General features: G+C 33.2%; 3 protein-coding genes across 8 annotated transcripts in view; 1 reads left to right on the top strand and 2 right to left on the bottom strand.

The window, feature by feature from the left end:
* The window catches only part of LOC127068375 (protein dissatisfaction-like), a 16,866-nt gene extending 8,933 nt beyond the window's left edge, over nt 1–7,933 (bottom strand). For 3 of the 4 annotated variants that reach the window (XM_051004471.1, XM_051004472.1, XM_051004473.1), the window contains exons 1-3: nt 7,565–7,785; nt 6,003–6,083; nt 5,668–5,829 (exon numbers count right to left, since the gene is read on the bottom strand). In XM_051004471.1, coding sequence (XP_050860428.1) covers nt 5,668–5,829; nt 6,003–6,083; nt 7,565–7,574 — 253 coding nt within the window. In that variant the 5' untranslated portion in view covers nt 7,575–7,785. The other variant, XM_051004475.1, reaches the window with a different exon arrangement.
* Nucleotides 7,934–8,809: 876 nt separating this feature from the next.
* Nucleotides 8,810–12,521, bottom strand: LOC127068374 (exocyst complex component 3). Its single transcript, XM_051004470.1, has one exon. The coding sequence runs from the start codon at nt 12,496–12,498 to the stop codon at nt 10,252–10,254; it is 2,247 nt and encodes a 748-aa protein (XP_050860427.1). The 5' UTR covers nt 12,499–12,521; the 3' UTR covers nt 8,810–10,251.
* A 484-nt stretch (nt 12,522–13,005) lies between these two features.
* The window catches only part of LOC127068367 (1-phosphatidylinositol 3-phosphate 5-kinase), a 10,894-nt gene continuing 3,626 nt past the window's right edge, over nt 13,006–20,273 (top strand). For 2 of the 3 annotated variants that reach the window (XM_051004447.1, XM_051004446.1), the window contains exons 1-12: nt 13,006–13,274; nt 13,401–13,612; nt 13,681–13,870; nt 13,943–14,180; nt 14,257–14,463; nt 15,008–15,222; nt 15,287–15,629; nt 15,702–16,062; nt 16,147–16,417; nt 16,490–19,178; nt 19,246–19,796; nt 19,876–20,208. In XM_051004447.1, the coding sequence (XP_050860404.1) occupies nt 13,160–13,274; nt 13,401–13,612; nt 13,681–13,870; nt 13,943–14,180; nt 14,257–14,463; nt 15,008–15,222; nt 15,287–15,629; nt 15,702–16,062; nt 16,147–16,417; nt 16,490–19,178; nt 19,246–19,796; nt 19,876–20,208 (5,725 nt within the window). In that variant the 5' untranslated portion in view covers nt 13,006–13,159. Of the gene's footprint in view, nt 13,319–13,400; nt 13,613–13,680; nt 13,871–13,942; nt 14,181–14,256; nt 14,464–15,007; nt 15,223–15,286; nt 15,630–15,701; nt 16,063–16,146; nt 16,418–16,489; nt 19,179–19,245; nt 19,797–19,875; nt 20,209–20,273 lie in introns of all 3 variants that reach the window. The other variant, XM_051004448.1, reaches the window with a different exon arrangement.

The following is a 20,273-nucleotide window of genomic DNA, read 5'->3' as shown; positions in this document are numbered from 1 at the left end:
GTCTTCTTTCGTATTCATCTTTATCGTTGTCATCTATTCTGTTTTATTATATGATTTGTTGTCTTTGAAATTAAATGGATTATTCATTTTGAAAGATCTTGAAAATTCTGAAACATTTCGATAAGTTTAATCTCTAATTTGTATATTCTCTCTTTGTATTCTCTTTTTATCGGTCTATGTATTCAAGACTTCCATTCAATTAACTTTCTTCGGGATTTAGAATAATAAACGATAGATTAAATCTCAATTTCTGTTATAAATATTATTATAGTATATGTAACCCTCTTTCTCTACGTTCTGAGCTAGCCATGGAACTGTATCACTGTATGGATTACAAATATGCCATAAAGTACATATTTACGATATTAGTATATCAAGCTTTGTTAATACGCTATTACAAAATTGACAAAGATGGAAGTTTCTCAAAAATATTGATTAATGCTGTTATCAAAGTATCACTTTTTGAAGAAAGATAGAAATAAATGCAAATCAAAAAAATTTTAATACATGGTAATATTAATGTTAATGATTTTCAAACAAAAAAGTGCAAGATAAAAAAGATGACCACTGTACAGCTGTATTGTCCTATGAGTGTATTTCATTAAAGTGGTGCATACTATCTAAAAATTGAATCCTCTTTAACCCAATTTTTTTCCATATCAGAAAGAAAATTATGTAATGTGAAAATTATAGGTAGTATTAAGTAAAGTAATTATATTATACCAATATAATTACACTATGTTAAATGTAACATATATTTTTAAAATATTAAAAACTGAAAATTTATGAAGTAAATAATTAATTTTGTGACGAAAATGTGAAATAAAACTTAAAAAATGTAGACATACAAGTGTGTGACTTTAAAGTTATGATATTGTAAAACAAAATTGATAAAAAATAAACGCTACCTTTTACAAATAATAAAATATCAAGAGTAGACTTAACGACTCAATTGGGTGCAAAGCATACAAGAAAACAGAACACAGATACGACTAAACGATAGATGATACCGATTTTACACTTCAAATTCAACTTTTTGCGAAGGTTTTCAACAAAATTATTTTCTTAAGTTTTTGTAATAAAAATAAAATCAAATTTATTGTTAAGAAATTTAAAATCGTATCGTATGTAACGTAAAAATGTAAGTACATAAAATACTTATTTAATAATAAGTAATTACGAATTTATTACATATTGAATTCATAATGTATGTACGAGTATATGTAATATAAAAACTGTATGATTATATATATATTATATATAAATTATGTATATAAGTTGTATATACATCATTAATCTATATTTATATATATATATGATATATATATGATAGATTAATGATGTATATACGACTTAATCTATAATGATTCTCTTATTTCATATTCCCCTTTCTACGTATTCATGTAATGATTGTGTAGAGATAACATTTATTTAAAATTAATAACAAAATAAAATCGAAGTAATTCTAGTTTTTACTAAATGGATAATCTTTATACAAGCATCAGTCATATGGACATTTAATTTGCCTGGAATTCTTATAATTTACGAGAAAGAGTAATTTCCTATAAATGTGTGATTTGACGTTAGAATAAAATATAAACTCATGTGGATATTCATTAGATCATTGATTGTTGAGTGGATAATTTTAATAAGTTGGAATTTAAAATTTTAGTTATGATCGCATTTTTGTAAATATTTCTTGAAAACATTTTTTATTTTAGAAATTGAAAAATAATAATTTAGAAGAAGAATTTTGTAGAAAAACTTTATTCGCAAAAGATTGAATTTTATTTGCAAAAGGGTAAATGTGACTTACAGAAGGGCGAATTCGATTTGCAACAAGTTGAATTTGGTATGCAAGACCTTTAATTAACCACTTACATATATCACGGCATGCGATTTCCAATAAGGGAGGAATTCTAATCTTCCAAACAAATACAGTAAGTATGTCTCGTATATTTATTAACGAGAATTAATAAAAATATTTTGTTTCAATACGATTTTCATTAGTTTTAGGAATATGAATTTTAGTAACATGACATGCGATGATACGTTATCGAATATTTTAAAGTATAAAATTGATCATGGTATATGTTTTTAAATATAATAAATCGTTATCTTTTTTTAATCACCAAAATGAATTTAGTTGCATTAGATAGAAAGAGACCGGTATTTAAATTAACTTATTTAAAACAAATTTATGTGCCATTAAAAAATAACGTACGCATATAAATACAGCAAGTACATATAGTATTAACTAATAAAATTATAGCTGTAAATATAATACTACATAAATATTTTTCAACTTTTTGAGAAAATATATTATATAGACATATTATTTATAATAATTATTATAATATTTGTCTTTCTTCTTTTTGTCTGATAATATGTATTAATCAATAATCAATTTGTCGCAATAAATTAAACAAAAAATAGAAAGAAATTATTATTTTACATACTTTTATATAAACTTTTTTTCTACACATACTCACTATTTATATGTTATACTCGAATATTTGATAATTGAATAAATACTAAATATTAATAAATAGTAAATTATCTAAGATCTTCTTTTGATAACCTTTTGTCATTAAAATAAAATATTTAAAAACAAAGATTCGATGTTCCATGCTTTTTTCTCTATTATTGATTAATTAAAAATAATGATTGTATCTTTTGTTCAAACAGATTTGATTAAATCGTAATATTTTAAAATCGTCTATGTAACGAAATATTTGTAGAAAACAATGTATTCAAATCGTAATATTTTAAGATTAATTTCAACATGAAAAATGAAAAGAAAAGAATTTGTTAAATCTGTCTGAAGATTCACTCGTCGGAATAATTTCAACCGAAAAGGAAGAAAAGGGAAGAACAGTGAAACAGTAAAGGAGAACCCGTCAAATGCCGAGTTTAATTCCGGTTCAAAGTACTTCGTAGCTACTTTTAGAAAAGGGTGCTCGCGAATTATGAGCAGAAACAAAGAGATTTAAACTTTCAAATTGAAGAGGAGAAGTAGTAGAAGGAGAAGTAGCAGCGGCGATCGATTGGGCATGAAACGAGACAAAGTTTGCGAATCGTCGTGGAGAGGCCAATGTGTGTACATTGAAGATGATGTTGACCGTACGCTCCAAGAAAAGAACATATACATACGTGTATGTGTGTGTGTATTCCATCGTTTGCAAGTCAACGATTAAATTTTCGTCTCCCCAATTGGATTACAACTTTCTCATCGAAGAGAAAATCGAAATGAGGGACCGTAAACAAAAGAAAATCTATCAGAATAATTAGAAAGTTTTATCTTTGAAATGTCGATGTACATTTGTAAGACACGCTATATAAAATCTGTCAAAATAATTAAGACAATTTTGTCTTACAAGTGTTGATGTCAATTTTTAAGACGTATGATATATATTGTTTAGTTTACATAAAATGAATATGAAGTGGTCTACTTAATCAAGATGATGACTAATCGTTTAAATAGTTGATCATATTACAATTTAAAAAAATGAACAAAATGGAAGGAGATAAACGATGATAATGAAATAGAAATAATGAGAATTACAATAAGAATATTATCATCCCTGAAGAATCCGAAAATTCAAAGTAATAAGCCGCTTGGTAATCTTCTGATATCGTTTAACGCCATATTTCGTGAAAATATATACCGCGAAGGGTATTTATAAAGGTAGATGAGAGTAACAACGAGGAGGAGTGAGGGAGATGAGAGGGAGGAATTTTCGTGCGGGAGAATCAGAGGCAAATGAGAGAGAGGGAGAGAGAGAGAGAGAGAGAGAGAGTTTAGGAGGTTTGAGGGGTGTGAGTAGCGAGTCTTTTGCTTCTAGCTTGGTACGTGGTGCTAGGGGTTAGAGGTTTCGGGCTTGTCAGCAGCGGATGATTGCACGCCTGCGGCTGCGTTTCGCGAAGCGTCGAATACCGCCTACATAATATATACCGAGTGGTCACCTGTCTTTTATGGGTTATACACAACGTTCATTCTAAAAATAATTCTAATACTAATTCTTCCTCGGTGATGAATGAACAAGATCGATCTTTAAAAAGTATCTAACTTAAAGAGGCGGTTTAGGTTTTCCAAAGAATGAAAAACAAACAACGAATTAATAGACAGATAAATAGAGTGATAGTGCATTAAAACAGAGATTAATAGATAAATCTAAAATATTAAATGAATGAAGTACTTTTTTCGAATTCGTTAGATAAAGAAGAAAGTATTGAAAATAAAAGAAAGATAAGGGGAGAGAGTGTTGGAGAAAGAAAGATTAAAAGGTAAGATCTCTTGGTGTCGTGTCCCAAACACCGTGTGGAGTCTCCTTAACGTTAGGAAGCTCTGCCACTAATTGAATCTCCTCTCTTACTCGCGTCTGGAGCCTCGGCAACCGCTGGGAACCGGAGCACCCGTTCTGCATTAAACACCCCCAACACCCTGCCACCCCGTCGAGAGGTCTACTCTCTCTCTCTCGAGTTTCTTCCATCCCCATCCATCCTCCACCTCCACCTTCACCTCTTCCTCTTCCTCTTCCTCCATCCCTACCTGACACCACAGAAAAGCGTACCTACTCGTCTCGACCACCACTACCATCACCACCACCACCACCACCACCACCACCACCACCACCACCACCACCAGCACCACCACCACCATCGTCGTCTCCATCATCGTATCTCAGCGTTGGTAGCAAAAGGTAACTCCCAACCCTCTCCCCACCTTTCCATACCTAGACTTTCTCTCTACGTAACTTTCATACCTCTCGAAAGCGTTCCGCTATCAGACTTTTCTACCTTCACGTTGGATCTTTCTTTACATGTGTTTGTGTATCTGTGTGTGGAAGGTGTGTACATGAGGATGTGGGTGGCTCTTTCTCTCTCTCTCTCCCTCTCTCTCTCTTTCTGATAAAGAGGATGATTCAAGATCGTTGAATTTTCTTTCAGGTTATGTCTTATTTTTGTAATTCAAATTCTTTAAATTTTAATCTATTAAAAATGAATCTAGTAATTACAGAATGATTTTCTAATAATTATAAAATTAACAATTACAAAATTTTACTGAAACTAGAAGTAACTACAAAATTGGTTTTCTCGAAACTTTCTCTCGCCCTTTGACAAATTTAAAAATTCTAATCCGAATTTCATTGAGAAATTAGCTCTTATCTTTCATAAAATGAAAAATCGAATAAAAATTTGTCCTTTATATGATGATCTGAATGATGACGCCCTAAGAGAATGAAGAGATTAGAATGAAATGAGGTTGGGTAAAAAGGTCGAGGCGAGTGACTAGGCAAATATGAAACGTCGCATGACGTTGTAACTTCGTCCCTGTAATATATCTCTATAACTATTAGATCACTTATCATCTGAACTAATAGAGACAAAACTATAATGATTGTGAATCACATCAAAAACGAAACGATCCGTTTTGTAATGGTTTCTCTAGTTTCATTAAGGACACAACATACATATAGTGTTTTGTTTGATCACGGTCAACAAGTTGGTCAACCCAGAATGAATGTTTACTTAGGAAGCTTTTGGTTAACCTGATCTAATCGGATAGATCAGTCTAAAACATTGACTTCTAATCGACTTTTTCTTCTGTTAAATTAAATCGATATTACGTTTAACAATTTGGTAAGTAGGTAGATAGGTACTCACCTTCTTTGTTCATCTTGACCTTAAAACACTTAGCTAACCGACAAGCTCGACATTGATTCCTGTGGGTCTTGTCGATCGGGCAGCGCCCTTTTAATGCTCCTTGTGCCTTGCAAGTATACTCTCGATGATTATGAATGCTCCTCTTGAAAAATCCAGAACAACCTGTGTAAAAAAGAAAAAATAGAAAAAAAATAATTATTGAACAAACGTCAGTAGAAATTTTAGAAAGAGAGAAATGATTCATTAAAATTCAATTTTCATATTAATAGACAACTTTGAGCGATATTGCAAAATATGAGATTTAAATAAATGAGTATCGAGGAAAAATATTATACCGTCGCAACTGTAGATGCCGTAGTGTTTTCCGGAACTACGGTCACCGCATACACCACACAGAATGTCGAGTAACCGGTCTCCTAAAAAAAAAAAAAAAACAAGAAGAAAACACAAAGACAACAAATATTGAATCCTGAGTATAGCAATATAAATAACGAACATATCATTATATGATCAGTCCTTTTTCAGAAATTTTAGAAAAAATCAAATCAAATGTTCAAAAGAACAATTAGATACTTAAAATTAAATAATATTTACGTTAACACTGATATATAAGGAAAATAAATGGTATTATCGGTCGAAAGTGGATTCCAAGATATTATTTGAAAGTTCTTTTGAAGGATCTTTTGAAAAGATTGAAAGACATGAAAAGGTGTTCCCGATGTAAAAGGGCTGACATAAGATCCGTTTAAGAAAAGCGAGGAGACTTCGCTCACTGGCTAATCTGTTCTCCCCCTTTTCGCGGGAACCCTAATCGTCCTAATGATCCGCGGCAAGAAAAACACGGCCATAGCTAAGCCAACCAAAGCTTCCAGTTCCTGGCCTGGGGAATTAACCACCTTTGTCTCACGCCCACTCTCTCTCTCTCTCTCTCTCTCTCTTTCTCTCTCTGTACCTACCAACTTAACACGATCAGCCTTGCTAAGGCAACCCCAATGGATTACGTTTCCTTGGTCGCCTTCGATCTAAGTATGTGTGTGTGTGTGTGTGTGTGTGTGTGTATCTTTCCTTTTTCCATCTCTCTCTTTCTTCCTCATCTATCGTGTTGAAATAAATCGTTATCTCAAATGTATTATTATTAACTATAAGCTCATCAAAATGGTTCCTCTAAACGTTATATACTATCTACTTACTTATCTAAGTATCCAAATTTTCAAAACAAAAATTCGATCTTGTAATTTCAACAAAATTTCATCGAATTTATTATTGAAAATAATCTTATTCATTTTTTCATAAATTTTTTCTCTTTCCTCCTTTGAAATTTGTATTCCCTAAGAATAACGAAAGTGAACTATAATTTTGTTCAGTTTACTCATTAAGTTGATCCTTCAAAATTTTCACAGATACACAATTTTGATCATTAAAAAAGCAAAAAGTGAACTCTCTAATACACACATATACGCACACACGCACACACGTACACGCACACACATACACACATAACGCTATAATTGATTTCCAAAAAGGCGGCCATGAAAGTTCCACCGTATATATTCACAGAAATCAAACTCTGTCCTTCGACAATTCAAAAACAAAGAAATCACCAACGAACAATTCAAATGAAAAGAATAAAAAAAAAAACAAAAATAAAAAATCGATTCAAATTTCCCGCTCTTGGTGTATACGTAGGATGACGTCACGATTCGATTCGATAGCTAATGGCGGCCGAAAAAATCGGCGCGAAGTCACCACTAAAACTGGCTCTTCTTCTTTTCTTTACTTTTCTTTTCGTTTCTTTTTCACAACGTGTCGTATAGAATTAAGATTAGAAAAAAGAATGATAATTATATTTATGACTTTTGATATTATGAAGTTAAAAGAAGAAGGGTGTAGGACTGACCTGTGCCCATTCTCCGCGGCTCAAGTCAAAAGTCGAACATCCCCAGACGGAAAACCGAACTGGTTGCCGTACCGACGACACCGCGCCAAGGGAGTCGCGCGAAGTCCCAAAGCATTCTCCGTGATGGCCTGGCTTCGAGATTCACCGTACCTATCCTCTCTCTCTCTCTCTCTCTCTCTCTCTTTCGCGCGCGCACACACACAGAGAAAGAGAAATAGAGAGAGAGAACCATACACGTATCGATGCTCCATCTCCCTCGTTTGAACGTCCTCCCTCCAGGAAGGGCCGCTCGTGCCCGGGTAAGTCTCCTCTCCTGCGTACAGGCGTGTACGTGTATGAGTTTACGCGCATTATCCTATGAAAAAAAGAACGGAAGAGAAATAGAGATAGATAGATAGAGAGAGAGAGAGAGAGAGAGAGAGAGAGAGAGAGAGAGAGAGAGAGAAGGAGTGGGGGTGAGAGCTTTGCACGACTGGCTGGCAAAGTAACCATCTCTTCCAATATCCATGGCCTCTGTATGGAATCACGGGTCGTTCGTAGGATGATAGTGTGTGTATATGTATATGTACGTACGCGCATGTGTACGTCTACATGTACAGACGTACGAACGTAAAGCAACGTCGTTGAGAAGTGCCGTCGGATAGGATATGTCACGCGATTCCAACGCGGCTCTTCTTTTGGCTGCTACGTTGCCCTATCTATCGAAGGGGGGAATTGAGTGGGTGTGAGTTGAAAGAGGAGGATAGGATAGTGGGGTGGGGGTGAATTGCGAACGCAGAAGGGAAGGGTGGCCGGGACTTGCTGGCCGAGTGGCTGACATCGACGCGCCGACTCTCGAATGCGGGGAAACGCTGTTAGTTAGCCAAGAGAAATGCAGGGGCGTCGACCAAGGCCACGTTGTCAGACGAACGTTACCATCGTGTCATTGGTCGACTCTAACCCGATTGAACGAAAACTAGTAGGCGTGGTTATTTTAACATCGTTTACACCCATTCGACACGCCTATCGGAGACCGTAAGTCTTTCGACCAATCGAATGATTTCGTTTATCGATGACGCCGGTGATTGGTCCGTTCTTTGTCAGTCTGTTTTACATTAGTATTACTATTGGTCGAGCTATCAGAACGAAAGGATGAGAGAGAAGATTTCTGATTTTTTTTCTTCCTGGGCTTGTTGATGCGAAATTCTCATTGGTCGAATTACCTTTGTTGGCTGGTATGGTCTATCGTGTGTACATATGTGTGTGAATTACAAAGTGTTTCTACGGAGTGTGGCTTTCGGCAAGGCAGACATCGAAGTACTTTAAAACGAGTGAACGACTCCGGAATGATATTCTTCCTTTATTCCACGAGGACGTTAAGTATTTTCATCGATTATTATTATTGTGTTTCTAAGATGGAATAATGGATCGTTAAAATGTGACTTTTGTAATTAAACATTGATAATTAATGAGTTGGTTCGAATCATTATCAAATTCCTTTTTATTCGCCTAAGTCGCTGATAATAATTTTTTTTATAATTAATTTACTATTAATTATAATTATAAGATACTGTCAGTTATAATTATATTATATAGATATGGCGGAAGATTCGATCGATTAGACACGACAAATTAATGGAAATTTGAAACTTTGATCTCGACAGATAAATGTCGTATCATCGAATGATTAGAAGCAGACGTATGTCCATAATGCAGAGTAATATAATTAAAATATATCGATTACCTTTTTAGTATTCTTTTTCTTTCCCCACGATTAGGTGTCTTCTGAGAACGAACATCCATTTTAATTGTTTCTTTTTTATTTCATTCTGTAAAAATAGTTTAAATTATACCGTTATAAAAAATGAGGTAACCTCTACGTTTCTTAAAAAAAAAGAAAAGAAAATACAAATTGTCAAGTACGAGTAATGAAAATACAGTATAAATAAAAATATATATTATTTCTTGAATTATAATTATTTTGTTCATACATGCTGCAATAAATAGATATATACAAAACTAAACGACATCGCACATATACAATTATCTTGAATAATATCAATTTTTTTCTATTAAGGGTTAAAGTACAATGGCTTCTTAATTAACTAAAAATTCCCTCTATTATCGCTCAACATCTTCTTTTGCATCAATTTTACATATTTAATTACATTTATCTACCAATATAATATAATATATATATATATATATATATATATATATATATATATATATATATATATATATATATATATATGTTACAAATCTTGTACAAAGGCAGTGGAATTTATTAGTATTCATTATATTATCGTCATTATTATTATTATTGAAGCTACATCAGTCATTGTGAGGTAGATGGCAAGTCAATAAAATTCGCGAGATTGCACTAAGTGACGCGAAGCAAATTATTATTATTATTAATATTATTATACAACAAGTATAATCTAACTTCACGATCATTATTATACCATCTTTTTAAATAGAACTTTTAAATTTCAATTTTTTCCACTCATACAAAAGCAAATCATATACAAGCGATTAGTGTATGGACAACAAAATGGCAAATTTGTTTTTCGTTTTTTTTTTTATGCGCTACTGCGAATCAGTATAATAGTAATTTAAGTATCAATTTAAATTTTTATGCTGAGTTTACTATGCTTTACGTTTAAAGAAATTTATACTGCGTTTGATCTAAAAACATTTTTGCAGTTTCAAGGTTTCCAACTAAGGAAGCTGTCTTGTATTACTATTTGTTTAAATATACTATTGGTTATAGTTTGTGGTGTTTTTCGATTGCGTTGAGCCTCTAAGATATAAGACACCTTCTCTCTAGCTTCGCCTCGTGGAATATCTCCTCTAAGGCTAAGTAATCTGACTAAATGATCTTCCGTCATATCAGGATATTTCTCTACTAGTGAATGTAAATCAAGAGAAAGGATCTCCGAATCTTCACAACGCAGTACTTCGGCAAGACGTTTGATTATCTCGAAAGGTGAATTGTAATTACCTACTTTAGGTGCTATTCTAACAAAGAAATTTTTTAATTTATCAGCTTCCGTTATTATCTTTGAAGTACAAGTTAAACATTCGTCGTAGGTCTTAAAGGATATTTTTCGTTGTAACATGGCTGATATATAGCGCTTTGCTATAAGATTTTGTGCTTCCATTATAACGTACTCAAAATTTTTTGAACTGAGATGATTATAATCTTGAAAGTAATCCTCTAGAGTAACGCATATGGTTGCAATTGGGATAGACGATTGTAACCACTTTGATGTAATCAAATCTTGAAAATGAAGCTCTAAATCGAGAAAGGATTCCTCCAATAAAATAGCAGCTGCTTCATTTCTAAGTTGTTGATAATGAGCTAAAAGATTTTCAAACTTTACAGTGGCATCGCCACTTGTATTAGGAACCCAATAGATCTGTTTTATTTGCTGAGCCAATTCTGTAAACTGTAGACAATTATTAACAATAGTAATCATATGATGAGTGAAGTAAGGTACGCGGCTTCTGTCTTCAAAATGTTTACTTTTAAATTCTAATATTGCCTGTCGATACATAAAACCATATTTAGTAACTTGTTCTATGCAAAGGATCAAAGCATCAGCTGTTAGATTAGAACTAATTGTTTTTGTAACTTGAAGATTTTGGTCGATCATTTGATATATAATAACAGGTGCAGCAGTATGATAATAAGCTTCTTCTGTGCTACTTTCTGGTAGAATCCCGCTCCACCAATCAACTTTTTCCGTTTCTAAAGTCTTTTTCATCCAATCTTCGTAATTTTGACACATATTTTTCAAATACCTCTGTTGTAAATCATTTATTATTTCAGAACTCAAAAGAGGACCGATATCTCTTGGATCTATATTTAATTCTGGATGTTTCATTAATTCCGGTCCTGTATACGTATTCATAATCCAAGCCAACAAAGATACATATTCGTTTCCTTCTAAACCACTAGTAATTATGTCTTTTAAGTGTTGGGATAAACTAGTATGATACATTTTTACAAATGTATTTACAATATTCCACCATGGTGGAAAACATGGACCACAAAGTGTTTTAACTACTCTCAAATCTTCAAGAATTAAAAGTCTAGTAAGTTCTAAATATCTTACCAACCACATTTTATTATCAGCTCTTTCCTCAACATGAGTACCTTCGATTCTATTTGCTACTGACTTCTCCAATATTTTCATTGCCATATTTTTCCAACATTTGGGTCTTCCAGGTGGCATAAAACCACTCTGTCTGTGCCTTTGAATTGCAAAATGATCTGCTTTCTCTTCTCTCTCTATGATCCTTAACGCGGTTACTATAACAGTTGGTTCTTTTCTTACCGTATTTAAAGTACGACTTAAAACAAGTCTGATTTGTTTTTCCATTAATTGCGACAATATTTCTACATCTTCAAAGTAAGCCTTTAGCATAATGGTATCTGCCGTCGATTGGTTTGGAAGCTTATGTAGTTCATAGAGTAAATCGTCTCTAGAATTTTCTAAATCCATTAAACTTTGATGCGCATGTAAAAGCTTACCTTCGTTTATCCATTGTTTAGTCTTCTCTACGCTTTCAGGTACCGTAAATATATGTTTCAAATTTTCCTTAGCAGTTACATATTGAGAATGACGCATGTTTTCATCTTGAACTGGTTGCAGCTTAGTACTAAGTCCTGGTACAATACTAAACAATTTTTCTATTTCCATTAATTCTTCTTTTATAGTAGTTATACTTTCAAGAGAACTTTGCAATTGTTCAAAACCAACTCTAATACCATCTAATTGACTTTGCATTGCACTTTTAAGCATAGTCTCTACAGAAGCTTTTTTTCTGCTTATTCTACGCTTATACGCTTCAATTTTTTCTAATTGCCCAGGTCTCTGCAACATATTTGTCACATGTTGCGTAGCTCTTGCTTTAGCTTCCTCCTCTAATTTCTGTAAATCTTCCATTTTTGTACTATATTTAACACATATAAATCATATAATAAATTTATCTCATTTCTTATTATGATACAATCATAAATGTTTTATGAGGTTATTCGATAAACATTATACATTCCTTGATAATTGAGAATAAAAGATATTCTTTGACGATTAAAATAATTAAATTAAATTGATCGTGGATATACACTTATCGAAACAGGTTACGTATGTGCGTTACTGTCATTCAATGTGTTGAGAAAAATGTTTCCAAATATTTTCGAAATCACGATGTGGGAAGGTGTGTCATCTGTTCTGTGCATTATACAAGTAAAATTACAATATTCGCAAAAATCTTATTTCTTATTGGATAATTTCGAGTGACACCATTTATACTGTTTAAATGGTCAATGATAAAATTGACCAATCAACGCTCATAAAGTATAACATATGTTGGGGAGTTTAACCAATGAACATACGCATTTAGGTTAAGGTGCGTATTCAAGTAACGCAGCTTATTTTATGAATAGATTCAAGATGGCGCTTTTATTTAAGCTGTTGTCAAAAGCTCTAGCATCAGTACAAATGTTATCAATAGTGATGTAGTTTCACAGAGGAGTGTCTTATGTAAAGTTTTGTTTAAAAATGTATATAGATAGATAGCATAAATTAAAGCAAAAGGAAAAAGAAAATGAATAAGAATATGAACTCACCGTCAAAGTTGACGGAATTTGCTCCGTTAAGTCCGGAGGAAAGTCAACCTGTTGTTGCTTCACTTTTTTCCAAATTCTTCAGCTTCGCCAGGAGTAAGCTACAGTTGTAATTTTTCATTATTTTAATTTGTACTGCAGTACGTTTTGAAATAATTAAGTTCTTTCTACAAATGTAATGAGTATATTATACTTTAAATAAATACTATTCATATCTTGAAGGTCCACAAAATGCTGATGATTCCATTACCTCTCCTAATAATGACGAACAAAGTTCATCTGATTCTGATTCTTGGAAGCAATTGCAAAGTACAGAAAAGACACCAGAAGAAGATAGTTCTAGTATAATTAATTTTCCATTAGATACGCACGAGGGTCGTAGTTTACCAAGTGTTTTGAAACGTATAAGAAATATTGTAGCTTCCAAGAGCAGTGTATGTTTTTTCTTCATTACTATTATATAGTTTCAATTAACTGTATTGACATATTATATTAATTATAGAATCTGAGGTCATATAAAGATTCTCAACTTAGGAGTTACTGGATGCCAGATAGTGTAAGCAAACAATGTTACGAATGCGGTGAAAGATTTACAACTTTTCGTAGAAGACATCACTGTCGTGTTTGTGGACAAATATTTTGTTCAAAATGTTGTTCTGATCAAATTCCAGGAAAAATTATGGGATGTACCGGTATGGAAATAACATATTTTGACATTGTTCTTTATTTAGATACTCTATCATAATAATAATAATTTTTCATAGGTGATCTCAGAGTATGTACATACTGTTGCAAAGTGGTTTTGTCATATTTGCAGTCATCAGATATGAGAAGCGATTTATCGGCAGATCTTAAAGCATTGCAGGAAGATCTCCAAGTCAAATATGGTAACGATTCACCGCCTTTAACTCAAAAAAACTCATCTGAATGTACGGAAGGTGAAACTTCTATTTGTAGAAAACCAAGTGTTGGTTACATGGAAGAAAAATACGCTGTTGGACGGTATACTTAATTATTTTATTTTTAATACAAAATTATGATCATTTAATTAATATTATTTAATAAACATATGATCTAGATCAACGAATAGTTATTTAACATCGCAAGAATGTTCACTTGCCCTTCAAAATTCAACATCGCTAAGAATGGTTTATGAAGAGTTATTCAGATCAAGCCAGGCAATTTTATTACAAACACACAGAATTCGTTTGAAAAGTTACCATAATTGTTTCATAGCAAGTGAATTAGTAAACTGGATGATAGCACAGAATAAAGCAGCAACCAGGTATAATAACAATAAGTTATATATTTAACCCTTCGGTTGTCAACAAACCGATCTGTCAGCCTTCGATATCTATACGAAAACTGCCACCAGCCGATACATCGCTTCCGTACCTTACATTCAGATTATCGTTCTTCTGAGTATTGAATGGCTTATGTTCACACTTAATTGTTACCTCTAATGCCTGATATCGTATTTCTCTTTTATTTGACAGTTCACTGGTTCTTTTTTCTTCAGTCTTTTGTGTGCTGTTGTTTAGTAACAGTCGAAACGTTCTACTGACTTCTTTCATCTATGATATTCGGTTTAGTTGATCCATAATGTCAAATCAATTTTTAATAGAAAACGAAAGTGCCAATAATTCAGTATTTGATTCGTCTGAGAAAAAGTAAATACTAAAACTTTCCTCCAGAAAACTTATATTTTCCTCTTAGTAAAGCAATTTATAGAAACGTACATATCAAATCGATCCGAGGCAGTTTTCGCATATACCGTAGGATATGCGAACCAAAGGAGTAAACAATTTCTAATACAATGTATTTTATAGGGTACAAGCTACTGCTATAGGTCAAGCATTACTCGAAGCAGGCTTTATAGAACCTATTACTTCTGAGAACGTTTTTAGCGATACCGCAGCAATATTTAAACCAGTCCAATTATCTCAAATGCAAAGTACAGATTTATTAACGGAAAATCAGTCTACTTGCGATGCGCAAGAACCTGCTTGGGTAAATACTATACCTCAACACGATTCAACCACAGGTAATTATTATCTATTATTTTGATATAAATAATTGTACTGTATTGTAATATATACTTATTTTAGATTCTGAAAGCGAGTCAAAACCATCTAATTCGGTTCAACAAACTAGTGGTCGTTTGCCATCCTCAAGTTCAAGTTTTTATTTAGATTTAAATCTAGAAGCATCGACTGTTACATTGAAAAGGCCAACGTCTGAAGATTTAACAACAATCTCGATAGACAGTAACGATGGAGTTATCGAACAGAAAGAGGTAAACCTAAAATCTCATGAATGTAACTTTAAAGTATCTGATGATCTTTTAAGTGATACGTTTCAAGTACAAGAAATCAAAGAAAAGAGTGGTTGGCATAAAATGACTAATCTTAGAACTGCGTTTGGAGAAATGAGTGCCTATAACTGTTTAACGTAAGTAAAATATAAAACAGAAGATTGAAAGATAACTATTACTAAAACCATTTTCGTTTTTATTTATTACAGGTCTGTATACAAGCAGCACGAAGACTCATTGATCAAACAACTTCTTAACAAAGAAGGTCTATCTCAAATTTGGTCTGAAGTTATACTAAACATTGCACATCAAATAGTAGATCATGTCAAGCCTGATCTAAATCACAATGCCGATGATTTAGACATTCGACATTATGTACAGATAAAAAAATGTACTGGAGGCAGCAGAGATGATTGTGAAATAGTATCAGGAGTAGTTTGTACCAAAAATGTAGCTCACCGTGGAATGAATGCAATGATTGCTCATCCAAAAATTTTGTTACTACAATGTGGATTAATGTATCAACGTGTAGAAGGCAAATTATTAAGTTTGGAACCTGTGATGATGCAGGTAAATATACACTTATTTTTTCGATAGACTCCATTTATGTAAAAATAACAATATATACAGGAGAATGTAATGAAATAATTACAGGAGAATGAATACTTGGGTCATACGGTAGCTAGAATTACTGCTCTTGGACCTGACATAGTTCTCGTTCATCGATCTGTTTCTAGATTAGCACAAGATAGACTCAGGGAATGTGGCGTTACTCTTATTTTAAATGTTAAGTTGAGTGTACTAGAACGAATAGCCAGATGTACCGGTGCAAATATTGTAAAAACTGTTGATGCTCATATTAGTGCTCGTTACATGCTTGGTACATGTAAAAAATTTTATCTACGTAATTTTCCTAACGATCGAAGTGAGTATATTATATGGTTTGATATAAATAATAAAATACACGATGAAAACTTTTATTTTTTTGATTCGATAGAAGGGATAAAAACGTTAATGTATTTTGAGGGTTGCGCAAACGCACATTTGGGATCTACCATCCTACTACGAGGTGGATCTTTACCAGAGTTGAAGAAGGTTAAAAATGTTACATCTATGATGATATTCGCTGCATATTCTTGGCGTCTGGAAAAATCTTTTCTCATGGATGAATTCGCCAGACCACCTTCTCCGAAAGACAATTCTTTTTTGGATGAAACATTTAAGAAGAATACTTCAGATAGTGATAATAGCGAACAATTATTGGGTACCAAAAGAAAAGATGACGTTGAGACTTCGCCGAATGTCGAAAATAACGAAAGCATAGATACCAAAGAGAATACAAAATTATCACAAATTTATGATAATAGGAATATTTCTAGCAATGGGCAGAGCATAGATAATACATATCCAAATAATCGCAACACGTCTGTGAAAGATGAAGATATGGAAAATCCTAGTGGAAATGATAATTTATTGAACTCGGTTGCGCTTAAGCAGATATCTTCTATATTGAACGAAGACTGTGATCCTTACGATACTTTGAAATTATTTAAAACAAAGATCCGATCAAATAGGAATGATTCAAAAATTTTAGATCAATCTTCCAGAAACACTATTCGAGATGATAGCAATTTGAATGTTACTTTGAGCACCGTCAGGGATAACACAGATATACAAAATGATTTATCTAATTCTGGAAACAATCCGGACTTAAAATTAGAAGAACAAAGTAACGTACCAAGATGCGTAGAAGAGAAACGCATTTATGGTGAATCTATCAGTGATCATAGTGATCCACTGCATCAATATTTAAACGAAGATGAAGAAGATGTCTTTGATCAGACTAGTCCAAACGGGCAGTGCCTGAGTGTCGCTGACTTACCATTGTTAAATAAGTTTAAGAAAGCTTTAGAGGGTACAATTCTAAGCATGTCACCTTATTTAAAATTTTCGGTACCTTATTTAGAGACCGAACCTGGAAGAAACTGTGTTTTAAGAACCTTCTTTCCAAGAGAAATCTTTTATTCCGAACAGTTTTTAGATAAAACGAAGGAAACGAGAACCAGTAGCGTTTCTGTGGAACAAAATGTACCTGATAAACCTCTGTTAAATTTAAAACTTAAACCTAGGCATCCATTTACAGAAGCAAAATTAACAACCGATGTTGAAAGTAAAGAAGTTCAGGCACTTCTAGCACATTTCAGAGCTTGTGGAAGTCGACTGTATCCAACGAACAATGTTGTAATAGAAAAGCAACAGCAAAGCGTACAAGTAGAGACTACCGAGCCAAAATCTACCTGGCCAGACTGTTTGGATCCTGTTAACCATCAACGTTTGTCCGTACTGTTCTGTAGCTTGTCGCATACTAGCAATAATACTCCATCTTTTTGTGTATATCCCTGGACTGTTAACATGGATCTATATGGGCGGAACGATATAGCATTGGGATGTTTTCTAGAACGTTATTGCCTAACTTCAGAATACAAATGTCGTGCTAAAACTTGTCGAGCGCAAATTGCTCAACACGTAAGACGATTTGCTCACGATGGTGGCTGTGTACGGATTGGTTTAAGAGAAATGAATTCTGAACCTTTCGGTCAGGAAAATACTAATCAAATTCTTATGTGGAGCAAGTGTATAAAATGTAAAAGTGTTTCACCAGTCGTACCAATGTCAGATGATACTTGGTCTCTATCTTTTGCTAAATATCTTGAATTAAGATTTCATGGTAGTGCGTATACAAGAAGAGGTGCTGACAATTGTCAACATTCTCTTCATCATGATCATTATCAGTATTTCACGAGGAAAAACATGTTAGCCGTATTCAAGTACACAAAGATCTCTCAATGGGAGATTTCTTTACCACCACCCGTTATAAATATTATTTATGATCCAAAACAACATGCTAATGTTATCGAAGAGATGAAAAGTTTGGCTTTAAAGGGGGACGATGTTTTTACATGTATAAGAGAAAAGTTAAGTTCCTTACAAACAGACATTGAGAGTATAAATGCTGCTAAGCAACAAATGATGAAAGATCAACAGTATTTCAAGAATAAGATAGAGGAGATACAATTGAAATTAACCTCTCCGACTTTAGAAAATAAAAAACTCGAAGGGAAGATTTCAGAAAAGCAGGTACAAGCTCTTATGTATAGAATCGAAGATGGTATCGTCATATTAAAAAGGTTGATTTCTGAAGCTGTGTCTACCTGGAACACAAGGATTTTAGAAATCTCAACTAAAAAGAAAGATGAACGAACGAGAAAGTTCACTGAACGATCTATGACAACTGGTAGCAGTGGTATGATAGATACTGATGGATATATAACAGAGGACACTGCATCGGAATCACAATTGGAGGATCTAAGTCCAATGTCGGCTGATTATAATGCAGTGGATGCAATCGCAGTGATACAGAACGATTTGCAGAGTATAGATATAATGGAAAATTCTGATAATGAAATTCCAGAGATCAGTAATCCTGAAGATATCATCATCGTGCAGGGATCACCTAAAATGCATCAGAGATCTTATTCGGATGTTTTACCTTTGACATCGGAAGACATGCCTGATAAAAAGAAAAAGAAAAAGACGATCTTGTCTCAATTATTACCCTCTATTCCAGTAACTCAACCGATAGCTAATCCATTAGGCCCATTGGAACATACTTTACTTCCACTTGGGTAGATATTATCTAGTCAAATAATACAGATGTAATATATCAATTATATAACGCTAACTTTTTTTCAGATCTCTTGTACCAGTGGTGGTCTATGAATCAGAGTTATCTTCTATAATAGCCTATGCATTAGATTCTCATGATTACAAACATAGTCTGCAAGAATTACTTCGTGTGACGAAAGGTCCAGAATTGAATTCCAGTCCATTGTACAAACGTAAATTTTCTGAGAACAAGGAAAATTCTTCAGAATTAACACAATCAGGAGATTTCAAGAGACCATCAGTATTATCATTCTTAAGAGGCAACAGTCCGAATCCTGCCAGTCCGATAGAATCTGATAAGAATGTTTCAAGCGTGGATTCAACGGTACAAAACGTTAACGTTTCAACAGAAACTGACGAAGACAAGAAACAAATAAAACAGCAGAATTACATTGAAGTTCAGTTCAACGATACAACGACAAACTTTTATTGTAGGATATATTTTGCAGCTCAATTTGCTGCTTTAAGAGAGAACGTCTTACCTTGCGGTGAAGATGGATATATTAGAAGTTTGAGCAGAACTGTCCAATGGGTAGCTAGGGGTGGAAAAAGTGGAAGTGCTTTTTGTAAAAGTAGAGGTATTCTCACGTACATATACTATTGAATATAAATTTATCAAATTTCTATATATTTTCCTCAACGATTAATTACTTTCAGACGACCGATTCATTATAAAGGAAATGTCCAAACTAGAAATGCAAATATTTTTAAGGTTCGCACCAAATTACTTTGCTTATATGGAGAAGTGTCAACAAATGAAACAACCGACATTACTAGGAAAGATAGTTGGAGTTTATAGAGTATCTTTCAAAAATGATACGACTAACAATGGCATAAGAACGAGTGTTTTGGTAATGGAGAATTTATTTTATAATCGAGAGATCACTGACAAGTTCGATTTGAAAGGATCCATAAGGAATCGACTGGTAAATCCAGATGATATCGACCATGAAGGGGAATTAGTTTTGTTGGATGAAAATTTATTAAACAGTAGGTGTTATTGGCGTTCTTTAAAAAGTTTGCCATAATACTTTTATCTCATAATTATAATTTAA

Source organism: Vespula vulgaris, chromosome 13, assembly GCF_905475345.1.
Source record: "Vespula vulgaris chromosome 13, iyVesVulg1.1, whole genome shotgun sequence".
In the NCBI taxonomy this organism is placed as follows: Eukaryota; Metazoa; Arthropoda; class Insecta; order Hymenoptera; family Vespidae; genus Vespula; species Vespula vulgaris.
The sequence above is the reverse complement of the archived record's forward strand: the minus strand, read 5'-3'. Positions and strand labels throughout refer to the sequence as shown.

Coding starts and splice junctions, on each gene's coding strand:
- LOC127068374 (XM_051004470.1), bottom strand. CDS start 12,498: ATGGAAGATTTACAGAAATTAGAGGAGGAAGCTAAAGCAAGAGCTACG.